Below are 20,953 nucleotides of genomic sequence, written 5' to 3' on the forward strand. Positions count from 1 at the left end.
TAACACCATAGCTCATTATGCCCTTTCAAGATGATGATGATGGTGGTGTGAGTCGTTGCTTTCGACGAATCTCTTCCCTTCTTTGGTGTGCTCACTCAGCATTGTGCATTGTGCGATGGCTGTATAGGTAAAAATAGGTGACGAGCAGGTGAGCAAGTGAGCCAATGCCAATAAAGGGAAAACCCTACACAGAGAAGTGATTAAAGTGATAGAGGTGTGTGCTATCCCCTCTCCCACTCCCTATTTATATGAACATCGTTGGATGCAGGTGCAGTGTATGCGATGTGAATTCTGATGCACATAGGCGCAGCAGACTGGCCAGGTCGTCGGTGTGATGACGGATGCCCTTGATGTCCAAAGTGGACACAGCTGTCTGCAGATTCTGTGCACTGATGCCTACATTGGTGTCACACTGATGTATTTTTAAGATACACAGTAGAATCTTGTATAGCAAACTTGTACTCTATTGACTGGCCATTGTAAATAACCCAATGGAGTACAGATCACAATCACCTCCAAAAAGAGTCACCCCCTTGAGTTCAAAGTTTGTGAGCATGATATACTGCCGTGGTGCCACCCCTACTCGTCTATCAAAACAATCAAAAAATCAAAAACACTTGCTTTTTTCCTGATGTGATTAACCTGCATTTGGTTTATTGAATTTGTCATCAATGGCTCAATGGATTTGAAAGTTTTTCTTGGAAACAAATTCTTCATTTTGTTTTTCGCTATTTACAGTTGTATTTTGTTTGTTAAAAATGAGTTTACCACCAATAGTGCCATCATTATGAGGATATTCATTAAAATAACTGTTATAACGGGACCCCACTGTCTAATTTAGTTTTTATCTCAAGAAGGTAATAGGGAAAGTCATAATGGAGTTGTGGATGCACATTTATTTTGTTCCAGGCAAGACAAAATGCATGCAGCGATCTTCAGACTGTGTGATCAAACATCCCGGTGTATACACTACCGGAATGGCCATGGTGGTATGTGAAAATATTAATGTACAGTATTCTATTTTATTACCACTATATAAGACCCGTCGCTTCGCTGACGGAAATACCAATCTTTGCTGCGATGGCTAATCTATGGGGGGGGGGGGAAAAAAAAAAAGGATTCCTGGGAAGTCCTGGGAGTCCCAAAATCACCAGTGGCAGTCAGTGCCGCCAGACGAAACAGAGCTATCAATGCCGCCGGTTAGTGCAGCGATAACCAACATCACGTGTTGGCATTTGTAGTTTTGACACGCATATCCATGTACCCATAAAAATAAAAACAAAAATTTTTTAAAAATTTTTGGATCACAAACATTCCCGGGAGTTACCTGAATCCACCGTAGTTGGATTTATTGAAATCCATTAATCTATTCTCAAGTTTTAACACGACAAACAGACAGACAGATACGGCTCCTTTTATAATACAGATTGTTAATTAATCAAATGTCAAAGTCTTGAATCTATCTGACTTTGAACAGTACCTCCAGGAGACATTGCTGCTATGGAGATTTAAAATACTGACATGAAACTTTTGGGCAACAGTATGGAAAGTTTGGAATCTGATAATCCAGCCAAAAGATAAAATATTTCATCACTCAAATGTGAGCCTTCGATACAAGATACACGCAGTTTGCAAAGAATTGTGTATCATTTGATGAGAAAGCAGACAATGTTGAGCGGAACTACCCTGACCTCCTTTTTTTCAAAGATCAGGTGATCCATTAGTCGTTGAGAAACGGATGGCATATATAGGGTACTTAAACCAGGATGAAAGTCACCTTAATGGTCAATGATTAAGGAGTCGGCAAAGAGGATAGTTCTGAGTTTTTCGGTGGTGATAATCTACATAACATTTGCTGACGATTTTTTTTTTAATGTATACTGGGTTGAGGCTCGTGTAAGAGCAAACACATAAAACATATAAAAAAGGGAGCGGGAGACAAGAGGAGGGAGGGGGAAGCACAATAACAGTAGAGAACAGGGACATCGGGAGCTCTGTGGATGGGAGAGGGCTGGGACGAGGTACAGTCACGTGAAAAAGTAAGTACACCCCATGTAAAGTTTTGACTTTTTCAACATATTTCAACATACAGCTATTTGATCTTCATTTCAACAATATTGAAAGATAAAGGTGATATAATATAACAAATATCATGAAACATTTACATTTTGTAGTCCATTGTATAATTTAAATAAACATAAGTGCAAATTTCGCGTGTGGAAAAAGTAAGTACACCCCTACATTTATCACTACTTCAAATACCTAAAATTAGAATCAGGTGCACCAGCTCAGGTGCAAATGATTAGAACATCGTTAGAGAGGATATTGGAGGAACCTGTCTTATTTAAGCCTCAGACATTTAGTTTGGTTTGCTCTTTGTTGTTGAAGTGTGCGGCGTCACCATGCCTAGATCAAAAGAGCTCTCTGAGGCCTTCAGAAAAAAGGTTGTAGATGCCTACGAGTCTGGGAAGGGATTTTAAAAGATCTCCAAACAATTTGAAATCAATCATTCGACTGTCCGGAAGATCATCTACAAGTGGAGAAGATTCCAAACAACTGCCAACTTGTTCAGGCCAGGCCGCCCCAGCAAGTTCAGCCCGAGAGCAGACCGCAAGATGCTGAAAGAAGTCTCTAGGAACCCCAGAATGTCATCACGGGACCTACATGTAGCTCTTGCCACTGTTGATGTCAAAGTGCACGAGTCTACCATTAGAAAGAGGCTGCTCAAATTTGATCTACATGGGAGGTGTGCCAGGAGGAAACCTTTGCTGTCCAGAAAGCACATCAGGGCAAGACTAAAGCTTGCTAATGAACACCTAGGCAAAGACCAGCACTTCTGGAACAATGTGCTCTGGACAGATGAGTCAAAGGTAGAGCTATTTTGCCAGAGTACCAGAAGACATGTTTGGCGAAAACCAAAGACAGCATTTGACCACAAGAACCTGATACCAACTGTAAAGCATGGTGGTGGAAATAATATGGTTTGGGGCAGCTTTGCTGCATCAAGGCCTGGGCAGCTCACCATCATGGAATACACCATGAATTCTTCATTGTACCAGAGGGTAATTGAGGATATTGTGAGGCCATCTGTCGGAAAGTTGAAGTTCAACCGAAGGTGGACCTTGCAACATGACAATGACCCTAAACAACAGTAAATCCACCAAGGAATGGCTGAAAAGAAAGAAATGGAGGGTTCTGGAATGGCCAAGTCAAAGCCCGGATCTAAATCCCAACGAGATGTTGTGGGGGGATTTGAAACGAGCTGTGCATGCAATTGTGCATGCTGTGCAACAATTTTTTGTTGAATAAATTATTGCAAAGTCAATTTTTCATTGTTTTTTGTTCAATTAGATCACCTTTATCTATAGATAATGTTTAAATGAAGATCAAATATTGATATGTCCAGTGTCCACATATGTTAAAAAGATTTTAAAAACATTTCATGGGGTGTACTTTTTTCCACATGCAAAATTTGCCTTTATGTTTATTTAAATTATACAATGGACTACAAAGTGTAAATGTTTCATGATATTTGTTATATTGTATCGCCTTTATCTATCAATATTGTTGAAATGAAGATCAAATAGCTGTATGTTGAAATATGTTGAAAAAGTCAAAACTTTACATGGGGTGTACTTACTTTTTCACGTGACTGTACATGGGATAAACAATATGGACACTACAAGGAGTTTAAAGAAAAAAATAACTTATTTTGAAAAAGGTGGATTTGGGGTGGATTAACAGGGGTTGAAAAGATCAAGAAATCAAGTTTTTGATGGGGGAAGATAAGATATGGTGGTTAGGCTAGCATCACACCAAAGTAGTTCTATCCCGTTCTACCTCGTTCTAAAAAAAATACTAGAACGGGCTGTGATCACGGTAGAATACGTAGTTTGGCGTAAAATACGATGCTAGTTCGTTCATAAGCAGTCCTCAATACGTCTATCTCGTTCTTAGCCAGTCTGCAGTCCGTTTGTATCCAGTTCAGATCGTGTAAAAGTGCCCGTTCACCTCATGCCGACAACGTTTCGAAGCAGTTCGAGCCCGTCCGTAGCCGTTCTCAACCCGTTCTTAACCAGTTCAACCTCGTTCTACCTCATTCTACCTCGTTCACAATACGTCCAAGCCAGTTCTAACTAATTCTTAACCCGACCAACTCGTTCGCACTACGTCCTCATCTCGTCCCTAGTGCGTGTGTACTCGCGTCCTGGCCCGACTGCTATGAATCCCGAGCGCGTTGTAGCCAGTCCTCATTCAAGTTCAGGGCTCTGAACTGTACACATCTACAATACAATCTCCGATCATCATGCCTCCAAAGAGAAGTCGATTCAGAAAGACAGGGCGAGCAAAATCAAGCACAAATAGCCCTGCTGAAGGCCATGCAGATCCCCCTGAAGTTGCTGAGACTATTGAGCCTGCCCATGAAGGTCAAATTCAAGAGAGGGAGATGGAGAGAGCTGTATCCCCTGGAGCCTCTGATGCCTCCAAGTCAGATGGGGATATGTCTGAGGAAGAAGCAGATCAGACTCAGAAGGCAAAGAAAAAGAAAGCAAAGACCCACACCCATCTCACCACAGAGCAACAAGAAGTACTGAAATGTATGTCCGACTGCACCACGTCGTAACACGTCCCTAGTAGGTTCGAAGTACGGCAATTCCATTCGTAGTACGTCTATGTCATTTTAAGTACGTTGTCAATCCGTCTAATTGGAGAACGGGATGGACGGGATGAAATTTTGAGCAGGCTCAAAGTTCTAGAGCACCCTCCCCGTCCGAGCCCGTCCATGGAGTTCGTAAAAAGACTGTAAATAGTTGCTACGACGTCCACTACGTTCATACACAGTTGGAGCCCGTTCGACAACATTTTCACGAACGTATTGAGAACTAGTTTGGTGTGATGGGGGTATTAACAGCTGTTTGAAAGAACTGGAGGGAGGAGAGGGAGTGGAAGTTTGTTCCATAGGCGGGAGAAAAGAGGAATGAAAGAGTGAAGGTGAGCAGAGAGTCTTGATTTTTGCAGTTTCACCAGAAGACGGTTGCTGGCAGATATTGTGAATCCTGCAGGAATATTTGGGGGACAGAGTACAGACAGAGCAGGGGCAGCTAGGCCGGAGATGAGTCTGTAGAAGACAGAAAGACCACCGACATGCCTGTGGTGAGAGAGTGAAAGGCCCTCAGATTCAACTTTTTGCAGGAGATTCCAATGATTCTAAAAGCCTTGGTTTACCTTAATTGAGATTAATGTGTGTGTCTGTGTGTGTGTGGTTTCCCCCTCACCCCTTTCTCCTTGATTTTTTTTTTCCCCCTATGGAATAAAGAAAAGTTATTGGCCTTCTCTGGAGATGAAATGTAACCTTTTCCGAAAAATCTGTTTAAATGGTAACCGGCATAGTAGAGATGGGATGAGAAGGTCTGACTAATTAGATAGATGTATCACGTGAGAGGTTCATGGTTGATGTGGACTTTTGATTGCTGAACCTGTAAAAATGATGTTTTCTGGCTTGCTTCACGGTTGACACACTTGTGGCGAACTTTATGGAATGATATAGAGTTGCTCTCATTCAAGTTATCACTATCCATGTTGAGAAATCAAAGCTGCTTGACAGCAACCGATTTCCCCCACAGGATTCCATATCCACTTTTAGTAGATGTTATCTGGCTTGTGGATGTGGAGCAGTGTGGTAAAAGTACATGTGGGTTTTCTGAATCTGCAGGAAAGGCTGAATATGATTTTGTTCGACAGGTTTCATTAATGGTGCTTAGGTGAGCTGCAGGCTGATAAAGAGGATTGATAGTATTAGGATAGTAAAATATCCTCGGTCTGTGTTGGGAACAAAATGAGGTGGAAATTGACACTGGCGTACCCAAGCACGAACAGGAAAGGAGAAAAAAAGCAAAAGGACAGACTAAGCGGGATTCCCAAAGAAAGAACAAAGGTAGACTACTAAGTTTTAAGAAGATTGGTGCAGTTCCACTATGCTACTACAGTACTTTGTCATTGACACCAAGGATTCATTCCTCTTACCCGGTTCACCTTTCCTTGCCAAATTTTTCGACAGTGGGGGGAAAGTACTCTGCACCTCACCATGTACACATTGCTGAATTGTGCTCGTTTTTGGGCCTTACTTTACCTTATTTAGCTCCGTGAATAACTTTACCTTAATTTGTGTTCATCTTGATTCCTTTATTTTTTCCTCCCTCCTCCTCCCCCTCTCCCCCCCCACCCCTGTCCCCTCCCCTCTCTCCCAAGAGTTTAAAATTTTGATCGCTCTGGTTTTATAGAAAATACATAATCAAGTTTTTTTCTTTTCATAATGCTTGAACCCTCTGTAAAGTGTATTTTGAAGGCGTTCTGAGTCACCGTCTCTCTCTCACCACCAGGGAGCAATCTGTGATTTTTGTGAAACTTGGATCTGTCATGGCAGGAAATGTTTAACGACGCACTCATGCCCCTGCCCATTGACTAATGCGGACTGCATAGAATGTGAACGTGGAGTCTGGGATCATGGTAAGCCCTATTTCAAACTTGCTCTTACTGCTGTTGTCGCAGGCTGTTACTTGTATGCTGGAGATTCATAAATATTTATATGAGTTGCAAATTTGATTGGTCATGATGACATAGAATGCCATAATGTATTGTCCAAGAGCTGCAAAACTGGATTTTTAAAGTGCCAAAAAGGTGTTCTACATTGTTCAGGTATATAATTTGATTGAATGTTAAAGGTTGTAGAAATAAAATCTGGAACTTTACTGCCGTTAGTAGTGTATATATGTTGCTTCTGGGACACTCATTTTCCCATTGACTTACATGTTAATTTTTCCCCTCCCTCATTGCCCCTAAACACCTCTATTTCTCTCACCCTGTTCTTTACGAACCTTCTAACCTTTTGACATGTTATCCTTATTCATTAGACCACTTAAACAATGGTCCTTCTGTGTGAACCTGTGATCCTTCTGACCTTATGGACCTTTTAACCTTTTACTCTTAATATCATCTGGTGAATCATCTTTGACCCACTCAAACAACGACCCTACAAATATTTGTTTATGTGTGGGAAATAATTTAATTCTCCTACAACTCTCCTCACCGTCTAATACATTAATAAAAAATATGTTTGAGTTTGGTTCTTTATCAAGATATTTTAACTGAGCTAAAATAAAATGATAAACCTCCCTCAATGTTCTTGTCTGAGCGCCTCCTCTCCCACATACCATTTTAAAATTAATGTATATATTTTCTTGACAACCATCAAAGTTTTCCGTCCACTCAAAAATATTTTTATCTTTTTTACCCAACTCACCGGTATTTAAATTAATTCTTATTTGTTTTGTGAACTTTTTTACCAGTTGCCTTTTCAATTATACCTATTTGATATTTTTCACATTCATTATGTTTTCCATTTATATACCAAGGTTGATTACACCTCCACTCTTTAGTCTGGTTGATACTTGGTTCTATCATTTATATAATAGAAAAAAGGTGGTGGTAGCCCGTTAAAATCCCTAACCCCCCCTTTTTAACTTATCACTTATATATATCTTATCACTTATATATCTTATCACTTATATATCTTATCACTTATATCTTATCACTTATATATCTTATCACTTATATATCTTATCACTTATATACTTATATAACCATAAGGGAGACTATCAATTCCATTTTCTAAAATAAACCTCTTTATCATCAAAAGCCTCCAATGCTTTCTTATTCACCTCTTCTGAATATAATTGATGTTTATAACTTCTTATTCCATTAATCTTTCTAAACTCTTCTTTCTTTGTTGTTAAACAGTTATAATAATCCTTAAAGTTTATTGTTTCTTTAATGACATTTTTCTTTACACCTTTTAACTTCTTATCAGTCTTTTCAACGTTATTCACAATGTGTTTATAAGCATAAGCCTTCGACCTCAATCCCACAAATTCACCCCCCCCTTGTGTGTGTGGGGAAGGTGGGGGTGGGATGAGGGGGGATCAAGGGTGGGGGCGCACAGGGGTGGGGGATGATGGGTGTGGTCTGTGTGGGTGTGGTCTGTGTGGGCGTGGTCCGTGTGGGCGTGGTCCGTGTGGGCGTGGTCCGTGTGGGCGTGGTCCGTGTGGGCGTGGTCCGTGTGGGCGTGGTCCGTGTGGGCGTGGTCCGTGTGGGCGTGGTCCGTGTGGGCGTGGTGTGTGTGGGCGTGGTGTGTGTGGGCGGGGTGTGTGTGGGCGGGGTGTGTGTGGGCGGGGTGTGTGTGGGCGGGGTGTGTGTGGGCGGGGTGTGTGTGGGCGGGGTGTGTGTGGGCGGGGTGTGTGTGGGCGGGGTCTGTGTGGGCGGGGTCTGTGTGGGCGGGGTCTGTGTGGGCGGGGTCTGTGTGGGCGGGGTCTGTGTGGGCGGGGTCTGTGTGGGCGGGGTCTGTGTGGGTGTGGCTTATGATTTTTTTAATTTTTTTTAATTTTTTTATTACTACTAATTAAATTAGCTAATCTGGGTGGATGAAAGTATGGATGGTTGTTGTTTAATGAATTATCAGTTTTGTTTTTTGTAATTCTTGTGAGTAAAATGAACCCAAGATTTCTTCCCAATTCATATCATATAATTTGTAAGTCCAAGGCATAGTATCCATTACATCAACGATTTTGAATAATTCATTAGTCCATCTCTTTGTATAACCTTTCTCAAAATGACTTTTCCATTTGTATATTCTTACAATCTATCTATAATTCCAGTAATCTCTGTGTGTATGTGTGTGTGTATGTGTGTGTGTCGTTTGTCTGTGACCGCTGTTTCTCGACAACCACGGGTCCGATATACTTGAAACTTGCCAGGTATATTGCTGGGGACCCGAGGATGTGCCTTTTCAAGGTTTCATATTAATCGGAGAAGTAGTTACCGAGCTATGGCGATTTATTTACCAAACTCCGCAAGCCGTTCGCTTTGGCTTTGCGAATGGACCAAACCATTTCATGTAAATAGAGGGGGGGGATTGTCACCGTACTCGCAAGCCGTTCGCTTTGGCTTTGCGAATGGACCAAACCATTTCATGTAAATAGAGGGGGGGGATTGTCACCGTACTCGCAAGCCGTTCGCTTTGGCTTTGCGAATGGACCAAACCATTTCATGTAAATAGAGGGGGGGGATATAATTTTAGATATATATATAGTACGGGCATGCCCTAGTTCTTACAATATCACCAACTTTAAACTTGGGCTTTCTCAAATTAATCTCCTTTTCATATTCTAATTTTGTAAATGTTTCCGATGGTTTTGATTTTGTTGATGAATGAACTGTATTATTGTAATTATCTACAATATCCTGAATTAAATACACCCATTTTTGAGAACCGAGCTGTGTGAATTTTTTATATAGTCTCTCTTTCAAAGTGCGATTAAAACGCTCAATAACAACTGCTTTTCCTTCATTAAAGGTGCTGTATAATTTAATACCCTCCCCTTTAAGAAATTTCATAAATATTTTGTTATAGAACTCTGTTCCCTCATCGGTCCATAACTTTTTTGGTTTCCTTTTATCCCTATCAAATATTAGCTTAAAGGCTAACATTAAAGTATTACCTCTCTTGTTTTTCAACGGAACAACCCAGGCAAATCTACTCCTCAAATCAATAACGGTTAAAGCATACCTGTATCCCCTGTCATTATTCAATTCAATTAAATCAGCGGACCATATGTGGTCGGTGTATTTAGAATAAACTTTCCTTCTTTTAAACTTTGTGATTATAGGTTTGTGTAATTCATTAGCCAAAAGCTCCTCAGTCTTGATAACATCATTGGAGTCTAATAGTTTTTTGAGGGTGAATAACCAAGACCAAGTTTCAATTTGACACATCATTTTTTTAACAATAAACCTATCAACTTTCTCTCTCAATGTAGGATTTTGTATCAAAGACAAATTATATAACATTTCTCTGTCTGCTTCATGTTTTTTATCCAATGTAGCGGTTTTCCCATAAGCAATATCATGCTTCATACACACTTCATCAACCCTATTTATAGGTTTAGACCAAGATTTAGGATTGTCAGCCTCATCTAATCTTTTATCTAGGTTTGTTCCAGGACCACAGAACGAATATCCAGGTAGATGTAATTCCCCTGGAATTCCAGTTGTTGTAAATATACTTCCTGAGAGAAACCTTTGTATGTCTCCTCCTCTTTTAGGAGAGATGAATTGGCACTTTTTAGAGCCACACACTTGACATATTCCTTTTTGATAAACTCTATTATTTTTAGCTTTAACATAAGAGATATTTTTAGATTTAGTTTTCTTTTTACATTTGAGACAATAACTCATATTTATTTATCAGAAAAATTCCGACAGAGGATCAAAACCTTTTTGGTTTTCAACATATACATTTCTATCTTAATTTTTAAAACAAAGAATCCTAAGGAATGCCTTCACTCTCTCCTCCATTTATTTACAAATAAAACTAACTAAAGTCAATAACACCAACATCATCAACCACATAATCTTTTCCTTCTTCTTCTTCTTTACCACTTTCTCGTTTAAATCTCCTCCCTGAAAGTGAAGACATTGACGCCGTTATTCTTGAAAATAATATTTCCATTAGACTTTTCATTTCTTTATTTTCCTCCTCAGTGCGTTGTTTGATTTATTTGCTGTAATACCTTCAATCTTTTATTAATCTCACTGATTTCCATCTTTTTATATTTTTCCTCCCTCTCTCTTTGCTCCCTCTCCTCCTTCTCTCTTTTCTCCCTTTCCTCCCTCTCCTCCTTCTCTCTTTTCTCCCTTTCCTCCCTTTCCTCCCTCTCCTTTTTTTCCCTTTCCTCCTTCTCCTTTTTCTCCCTCTCTTCCTTCTCTCTTTTCTCCCTTTCTTCCCTCTCCTTTTTCTCCCTCTCCTCCTCCTTTTTCTCCCTCTCCTTTTTCTCCCTTTCCTCCTTCTCCTTTTTCTCCCTTTCCTCCTTCTTCTTTTTCTCCCTTTCCTCCTTCTCCTCCTTCTCTCTTTCCTCCTTCTCTTCTTTAACTCCTTCCTCATCCCTTGCTACACTTGAGCTTGAGCCCCAAAGAATATTATACATATACTCATCTGGATTTTGAGATATTCTTGTATCTATAATTATTTTTCTCATAATAGGATACCAATAAGATTTGTTGACGATTTCTAAAAGTTTTATATTTCATAACTTTGAGAAGTTCATTTTTATTTAATATTTTAAACAAGTCTCTATTTGTGGGTTTAACAATATCAGTATAAGGCCAGTTTTTAATGACAAAATTCCCATGTATATGCTCCAAATCATAAGGTATGTAATACCGAGCACCCTTTTCTTGTAGGTATCCTTGAATACAAAAATTATAATTCTCTTGTAGTCTTCTTCCTGCCATTTATGTATCAGAAATATATGTGAGATTAATATTATGACAGGTAATACCACCCCATCTTCCCACTACCAAATTGGTTTGTATTCCTTGGCTTTCTATCCTTATCTCATGACCTTCCTTCTTTGTCATGCTAACCATCGCTATACTATCATATATTTTTCTTTTCTTAAAACCATGTATTTGTTGTTTATTAATTGTACTTCCACATAAATCCTTATCCTCACCAAGTGGATAATATTCTTCTTTACGAGACTGATTAAAATCATGTAGGTCTTCTATGTTTATTGAAAAAGACCAATTATACCCTAAATCAGGCATATCATACCCCCAATTATATATTAATTCGCATATTAACTAAATGTCCTTTATAAAATTCAATTGTAAGCAGGTAGTTAAATTCAATGAGGAAAGGTGTATGGTCAGTATAACCAGGTGTTGTGGTTGTAAATTTTACTTGTTTAACAAAACGTGCTGTTTTCTTTAAAAATATATATTGTGATAAATCACTTAATCTAATTAAGTCATTCGCATCTGTAGGGTTTGGATAATTGATTAATTTATAAGTATTCTTCATATTAATATTTTTACTTACACTATATTTTTGTCGTTCAGCCTGTGCCTTTGTATAATAATTTGATAAATCAATATCCTGAGAGGATTTTCCAAAGATAGAACCATCTTTTCCAACATGTCATTTATATTAGATTAAAAATGATATCATAAAAATTTTCATTATTGTTGAGTTGAAATAATACATATAAACATAATTGACCACAACATTTAGAATTAATTTCTTGAACTTGAAATGTTTGATAAACACCATTCTGTAAGAATTGTATTACTTCAACAGGTGGTGGCATACCATAACTATCAAAATAATATTTATCCTGACTATTATGAATACAAACCCAATGAGAACCATTCTGTGTGTCTAAATTCATAATAATATTCTTTGTATTCTTATTTATATGTATTAATTCATCTCTCATACAAATAACCACATTATCAATTTTTAGTGTTTTACAATACTTAGCTAGTTCTATATTTGACGTTGTATTCTTTCCAAATTGTTTAAACCATTTATCCATTTATTTATGAGAAAGATACAATCCATTACCCCGTTTAGTTAGTTTAACACCCGCTTGAGCGATAGAGGAAAGCATATCTCTAACCAACAATCTAGCTTTATCAGGTAGACTTTCAAGTTTTTGAGCAAAATCTACAATTACACCATTTCCACTAATTTGTTTCTCCAACTCCTTGTTATGTCTTTCCAATTCTTTTTGAGCTTTTAGTTGTGCCTTCCTTTCGTTAGCAGTTTTTACCGCTGCTGAAATACCACCAGTCAATGCTCCCGCCGCACTTAAACCAGCAAATAAAGGAATTAGAAACGGGAGAAATCCTCCTCTTGACTCGTCTATTGAATATTTCTTTAACATAGGTTTCGTCATTTTAATTTTAAGAGATCCAACATCATTTAGTGTTTTTACTTGTGTGTGTGTGAGTAAAATATCAATTCTTACAGCTCCTTTTCTTTGAATTGTATTAACATTAATAATACAAGGCTTTTGATTTTGAATACAAGATGTTAATTTATTAAGATTGATTTGATTAACATATACCCCAACCATTTATTTATGAGAAAAAACCTATGTGATATTAATCATAACACCATTATCTGTATTAATCTGTAATTCTGTTTCCTCCAAAAGCAAACAATATGCATTAACCTCTTCACTCTCCCCTCTTTCAATGTATAGAGAAGTATCCACTCGATTAGACTTTATAGTTTCCTTTTGAGAGCTCAGGTCAATTGCGTAGATTGTATAAAGTTTTTGAAACGCAACCATATCCAAAATAGGATCATTATTACCATTACTTTCACACACCTTTTGGTAGGACTTGTAGGCTTCCGCATAATCATTTTTTTCCCAATCAATTTCCAATCTATCTCGCGGATAAAATGTGCCATCAAGAGAAACCCGAGGTTGTTTCACCTTAGCATTATCACTCAGCGCATTATTCTTATTAGTACCGTCCTCTCCATCTGGTTTTTAAAAAATGAGCCAGAGGTATCGTGGCTTTCCTTGAAGAACACCCAAATTCCAAGTGTAGGTAGTGTGTTCCAGTTTAACGTGTTGACATCTTCTTTTAAGGTATGATACATTTAGCGGTTTCTTTGAGTTAAGTCTTCTATTTAACATCTCTTCCGTTTTAAGATTAGGAGTATATTCACTGATATACCAACACAAATCATTAATAACAAATATATTGTTGTCTCCAAAAGCATTTTCAACCCCAAAAAGCAACCTATTTACATTATCATTCCTTTGTAGTTGAAATCTAATTTTAAGACCATACAAAACTTTGTCATAATCACAAAATCCAAATATACCTTTCAGAGGTACTGCTACGGTAAAACTATTCTCTGGTTTTGTGTCATCATTATACATTGCCTTCCTTTGACTATAACCAGGGTCTGTGTTTGTACCCGTTGACATATCAGGAATAAAACCTTCAACAGCTCCCTTACCCATTCTATCACCAAACGAATATAGTGTAAATTTCATCATTTCAGATGTATCAGAGACATAATCAACCGCTTCAACCTCTTGTGTTCCAATATACAGGCGAACACTATCAAACATTTTCCAGAAGAAATCATTTACGAGTATAGCATTAGTATTATTCGCAGCCTTAGTGAATTTAAATTTACACAGCAAGAAACTATCAGCTATATTCAAGTAAGTTTGTTGATTATTTATTTCAAAACTTTTTGTTCCGTTTGAATTCCAGTCTGTTCCTGTTATAGCATTTACCTTTTTTTTTTTTTTTTTTTTTTTCTTTTTTTTTTGTATACAAGATCGAGGCTCGTGAAAGAGCGAACATTAATCACACAGAAAGACAAACCGACACATAAAACATATAACATAGGGAGCGGTAGACAAGATGGGGAGAGAGGGGGAAGGACACAAACACAACATTTGAGAGCAGGGACCGAGAGACATGGAGACATCGAGAGATCTGAGAGAGGGCGAGGGCTTTGGGGGGGGGGGGGGCGTGGGAAGGGGGCAGTGGGAGAGGTATAAAACATATGGACACTGCCAGGACTTCCAGGAAAGAAGTTGGAATTTCAAACAAGGTGGATCTGGGGTGAATTAGCGGGGGTAGAAAAGATCAAGGTTTTGGATGGGGGAAGATAAGAGATGGTGGTGAACAGCTGTTTTAAAGACCTGGAGGGAGGAGTGGGATTGAAGGGAGTGAGGGAGTTTGTTCCAGAGGCGGGAGAAAAGAGGAATGAAAGAGTGAAGGTGAGCGGAGAGCCGAGATTTCGGCAGTTTAACCATCAGAGGGTTGCTGGCAGATCTTGTGCGACCTGTAGGAATATTTGGGGGACAGAGCACAGAGAGAGCTGGGGGTGCAAGGCCGGAGAGGAGTCGGTAGAAGACAGAAAGACCACCTACCTGCCTGCGGTGAGTGAGTGAAAGGCCCTCAGAGATAGCTTCATCGCGGGAGATTCCAATAATTCTGAAAGCTTTGGTTTCAACAGCGTGAAGCCGAGCTAGGTGTGAGGCAGGAGCACCGGCCCATAGGGGAGAACAGTATTCCATTGAGCTGCGGATGAAAGCCTTGTATGTGGTGAGGAGCTCAGGTGTGCCGAGGAAGGACTTCGCACGACGGAGGATGCCCAGTCGGCGACTGGCTTTGGAGGCCAGCTTGGAAATGTGGTTTTCCCAAGAAAGATCATGGCAGATAGTGAGACCCAAAATCTTGAGCGACAGAACTTCTTGGAGAGGATTGTTGAGAAAGTAGATGGGAGGGTTGTCCAGTCGATCTTTTCGGAGAGACATAGTAAGAGTGTGAGATTTGTCAGGATTGAAAGACATGTTCCACTTGTTTGACCAGTCTGTGATTTTGTCCAGGTCTTCAGAGAGTGAGGAGGCAGCAGACTGCCGATCTGAGGGAAGAGGAATGGAGCGGCAGAGAGTGGAGTCATCAGCAAAGAGATAGAGAGGATTTTCGAGAGAGTCAGAGAGATCATTGATGAAGACCAGAAAAAAGCACGGGGCCCAGAACACTGCCTTGGGGAACTCCAGCCTGAACAGGAAGAGGAGATGAGAGAAACCCATTCAGGGCCACACGTTGACGACGACTAGAGAGGAAGTCCGCCAGCCATGCGTGGAGATTTCCATGGATACCAAAGGAGGAGAGTTTGGTGAGCAGAGCGGGGTGCCAGACCGTGTCGAAGGCACGTGATATGTCGAGGGAGACAGCTCTAATTTCCTGTTTGGCATTGAGGACCTCCATCCATTGTTGAGACAGCAGAAGCAGCATGTCCAGAGTAGAGTGACCTGGTCTGAAACCAAATTGATGATCAGAGATCAAGCCATTGGAGAAGAGGAAAGATTTCATATCAGAAGCAATGATGGATTCCATGACTTTGCTGATAATTGGGAGAAGGCTGATTGGTCTGTAGTTGCTAGGATCTGTTTTTGCACCTTTTTTGTGCAAAGCGGTGATGTTGGCTGATTTCCAAGCAGATGGCAGTTGACCTTGAGCAAAAGAGAGGGTGAAGAGAACAGAGAGAGGGTGAGATAGAGCAGCAGAGCAGGATTTTAGGACCCGTGGGCTGATGCCATCGGGTCCAGTTGCAGAATCAGAGTCGAGGGTTGACAGAAACTTTTCCACCTTGTCAGGAGGAAAGGACACGGAGTCCAGGAGCAGCAGGGTACGACTGGGTATGGTGGGTACAGAGAGGGATGGGTTTGGGACACAAGATTTAGAGGCAAACACAGAGTTGAGGCATTCAGCTTTTTCACGTGCGGAGTCAGCTGTGTAGCCGTTTGAGGTAAGGGAGGGGATGGAGGGGGAACAAACACCAGAAACGGATTTGACCAGACGCCACCAGGATTTGGAAGAGGGAGACAGATAAGAGAGTTCGGTCTTGAGAACGGAGAGATATTGTTTCCTGGCTCTCCTGAGGGTGGACACACACTTGTTTCGGGCTTTGTGAAAGGAAATGAGATTTCCTTCCGTTGGATTTGCTTTCCAGGAGACGAAGGCAAGTTGTTTCTGGGCAACAGCCTCACCACAAGATTCCGTGTACCATGGACGGGAGGAAGGGTATGACAACTGAAGACGAGATGGGATAAATCTGTGCATGAGAGAGAGCAATTTACTTTGGAAGAATTCCCAGGATGAGTTGATGTCAGAGGTGGTAGAGATGGGAGACCAGTCCAGATGATTGATGGCTGCTTGAAGACCGTGCCAGTTGGCCTGAGTGAAATGCCAGACTCGTCGACGCTGAGCAGGCTCCCTGAGGATGGTCAGAGAGATGTCCACTTTAACAAGGACATGATCAGATGATCCGATCGGAGCAGAAGAAGAGCAGCAGACATTTTCAGGGAAGTTAGTCATAACCAAGTCCAGAAGAGAAGATGTTCCGTTGACTGAGATCCGGGTCGGGAAATTGACAGATTGTGTCAGTCCCAGTGAGTCGCAGAAGTCCTTTGCTGAGGAGCCATGGCTGGTGAGAGAGGTACCCACACCCAGCCAACTGGCATGATGACAGTTGAAATCACCACATATGAGGAAGAGAGAGTTGGGATGAGTAGATAGAAGTTGGTCCATATCATCAGACAGCGAGATGTAGATGGAGTCATCACTGTTTGGTGGACGGTACAACACACATATGAACAAGAGGTGGGAGCGAAGGGGAAGCCGTAGCCAGAGGTATTCCTGGGGGTGAGGTGGAGAGAGTGCAGTGCAGGGCGAGTGAGGAAGAGAGTTTTTGATAAAGATAGCAACCCCGCCTCCAGGACGAGGCTCAGGTCTATCATACCGGAGGAGGGAGTAGCCCGGGAGAGATACTATGGAATCAGAGACATCATAAAGGAGGAAAGTTTCTGTTAAGCAGATCACGTCTGGTTTGACAGAAGCAACCTGTATGGAGAGATCAGTTAAGTTTGAACGAAGGCCCCGGATGTTTGAGGTCCATACCGTTAATGAAGAGGAAGGGGGAGCATCAGATACAGAACAGGGGGGAGGAGGGGTAGGGTAAGATGTGGAAGAGGTGGAAGAGGTAGGGAGAGCTGTTGAAGGTGTGTCAGAGATTTCAGAATAGCTCGGAGAAAGGGAAGGATGGGGCGGACAAAAGGTTTGATGGTGATTGGGTGAGCCACAATGAGGTGTTATTTGAGGAGGGGGAAGAGCAAGGCAGAAGGTTGGGGGAGATGGAGGTGAGAGGTTGAAGGGGGAAGAAGCGGGGAGGACGCTTTGAGGAGGGGGAGTGAGAGGGGGGAAATTGAGAAGCAATGAGGGTGGGGAGATTTGAAGGGGAGGGGTGAGGGGGGAGTTTGGGAGGGAAGGGACAAGGGGAGGGATTTGAAAGGGATGGGATATGGGGGAGATTTGGAGGGGAGGGGTGAGGCAGGAGTCTAGGAGGGGAGGGGCGAGGGGGCGTCTTGGCGGGGAGGGGTGAGGGGGTCGTTTTGGAGGGAGGGGGCAAGGGGGGAGATTTGAAAGGGATGGGTGATGGGGAAGATTTGGAGGGGAGGGGTGATGGGGAAGATTTGGAGAGGAGGGGTTATGGGGAAGATTTGGAGGGGAGGGGTGAGATTGGATTTTTGAAAGTGTACGATTTATGGGAAACGAACATTTATTGCAAAATGAGTTTCTTGTGACCTTCGAGTTAAAAATACGTTTAAGGACGCTGGATGGAGGATGGAGTGCAGGAGAGTTTAGGGAATGTAGAAAAAAGGCACTATAGGAGATGGATATTTTTTTTGGGATGAATTGATTTGGTGAGCAAGTCGAAAGCAGCCTTTTAAAGAAGAAGAAGAAAAAGGTGTTATAAAATATGACGGAATACATAACTTGAGGGGAAAGTGTAAACATTGAAGGTTAATGAGTGAAAACTATCTGGGGAAATGGGGGAGAAACACGTGGTCGAAGAACGAACGAACGAATAAGAATGAATAAACGAATGAGAACAGGGAAGGAAATGTTTTTTTTTTTTTTTTTTTTTTTTTTTTTTTTTTTTGAGTTGAGATTTACACAAGGAAGTAGGCTATGGGTGAAAAGCCTGGGAATACAGAGAACGAAAGTTATTGGATCACAAACGACGGACCACTGACAGAAAAACAAAGCCTCAAGGTTGTACAGTGCACACTGTACAAGGCCTTGCTCGCGACACGGCAAACAGACGATCAATTTATGAAAGATAAACACCGAGAAACAACCAAAGTTGCACACAATAACTTCACACACCGAAAGATAAATACAGTTTCGACAAAATACAATTGTGAACAGACTTAACTTCGAAAAACGTGGAGACCGTGTGGAGCTTCGAAAATCCCTGCCGCCGTCTCCAAGATCTCGCGAGATCTCCCGCGAGATCTACCTTAAAATAGTCTTCCTTTTTAGTGGAGTTTGAAATGATAATCGTATCATCCAAATCATAGATACTATCAATCGCTTCCATACTTGTATTTATATAGCATTAAAATTGTTGAAACCCTGACCCAAGTATTTTAATGATTTTTTGTCGTTCTTGTGAAGATAGTTGAGTTTTACCTTTTTTTATTTCTTTGATTGCTTGTAATTTATGAGACTCCTTTTGAGCATCTTTTATACTCTTTATAGCACCCGCAACTGAACCCACGGCAGAAGCAGTTGAACCAATTAGGTCTTTATGTTTAAGGATGGTTGAACCAAAACCCATTAGAGTATCAATTATCCCATCTCCTTTATTTCGAAATTGATGACCCACACCCCGTTGTCTCTTTGGTTTATAGTATCCTCTACCCACATACCTTGTATAGTATGGTGAAAGGTACATGCCCTCCCCTGTAATTATTTTATATTTTCCCAACTCGTGTTTTCTCACAATAACTATTATTTATTTATTGAAAAACTTCACGTAGGTGAATTCTGATGGATATAATTTCATCATTAAAGGATATCATACGATTATCTTGGTCGGTTATCCTAAAATTTACTCTGTATATGGTTTTTCCTGACACAGGTAAATAGACAAGATTTTTTGGTTCCATATTAAATTTATAACCAATCGGGGTTGAGTATGCACTGAATGAAAATATTGTATTTGTTCTTATTCCATCGTTATAAGCACCATCAATCAAATCGCAATGAATTAATACTGAATTTATACCGGAGGATATTTGGATAACATTATCACTGTAAAACGTCCCGTTAGTTTCAATCTTTTTTGAAGAGAAACCCAATAGCTCTCTGAACGAATTTTCAATCGTGAAATCAACTTTATAATTATTTTTAAGCTTAATCGTTGATTTTGAAGTGTGTTTTTGAATATCTATTACCATATTTTTTGGTTCATCACCTTTTTCTTTCATAAGGCGAGAGACTTCTGAAGATATTTGAGAAATCTCGTAAGCTCCAGGTGAAACGGTTATAGTTTTATATCCACTTCCTGGATTATAACTAAACTTGTTGTTTTTCTCTGTGATATTAAACAAGGTATTATAAGTTTCCATCGACAATAAAGATGCCTCATATGAGGTAAGGGGGTCAAGTTGTAGTGGGTAAGGGAATGAAGCTGTGTAATCGCTCGTTGTGAAATTAAAACTAAGAATTGTGCTTCTCATCTTATTTAATATCTAATAAAATATCTTTGTATTGACATTTATTAATTATTTTCATATTCATCAACTGATCTAAAATGGCTGAGGATTCATTAAAACAATTGTTGTTTCCAGCCTTCTTACTACCTAACAACAATAATAGCCTATTAACTAATTGTGATGGGTCATTTGGAAGAAAACTAACACCCGAACCAAGCTTACTTAAAGCATCAATAATATGTTTCTCCTTCTCATTCTTCTTACTTTTACCAGCAACAGAAACTCCATAATCAAGTGCATTTAGCAACTCAATATATACCCTATCTTCCTCTCTTTCCATATCAAGTGGTTCCTCAAAATATTTTGAACCGCTGAATCCGGGGTTTGTTAGAAGAAACATTAATCTTGGAGTTAATTTAACATTTGGTTGAGTAGAACTCAAGAACATCAATTCATCATTAAATATCAATACCTTTTCTTTCACAAGATGGAACACTGCTGGTGCTTCTGTTGGAATGAGACCTGCTCTGGTTTTTGAATCTGCCAAATATTCATTGTTTTGAAGAGCTTCCACTACATAATTAGGGGGTTGATTTACCTCCTCAAGTTTCTGAAATAATTCTTCATCATTATATTCTAATTTTCCAAGTTCTTGTTTTGTTATCTGACTAAAATCTTTGAGCATTTGAAGTTTTTTCGGAGTAAATTCTACCGTGGGAACTGTAGGGTGTTGAGTTTTTAAAAGCGGTTTAAAAAATTTCTCTTGTTTTCTTTCAAAGGCTTCTTCACCAGTTAGTTTCTGTCTCCGTTTCTTCTTTATCTCTTCCTGTTGCTTTACAACTTTTGAAACCAACTCTTGATGTTCTTTAAACTTTCTTGCTCTTTCTTCGGTATTCATTTTCTGTATTTATTTATTGAAAAATATCATTTAATGAATTGTAAAGGTCAATGGGAAAATTTTCCTTTTCTTTGTCATTATAGTAAATGTGTTGAAATAAATCCTTTTC

General features: G+C 40.0%; 1 protein-coding gene across 1 annotated transcript in view; it reads left to right on the top strand.

Moving 5' to 3' along the window:
- Nucleotides 1–20,953, top strand: part of ZNF330 (zinc finger protein 330) — a 75,978-nt gene that overhangs the window by 30,877 nt on the left and 24,148 nt on the right. The window contains exons 5-6 of the mRNA XM_068132780.2: nucleotides 910–989; nucleotides 6,381–6,507. Coding sequence (XP_067988881.2) covers nucleotides 910–989; nucleotides 6,381–6,507 — 207 coding nt within the window. The remainder of the gene's footprint in view (nucleotides 1–909; nucleotides 990–6,380; nucleotides 6,508–20,953) is intronic.

This window comes from Myxine glutinosa, chromosome 12 (genome assembly GCF_964187855.1).
Source record: "Myxine glutinosa chromosome 12, kmMyxGlut1.1, whole genome shotgun sequence".
In the NCBI taxonomy this organism is placed as follows: domain Eukaryota; kingdom Metazoa; phylum Chordata; class Myxini; order Myxiniformes; family Myxinidae; genus Myxine; species Myxine glutinosa.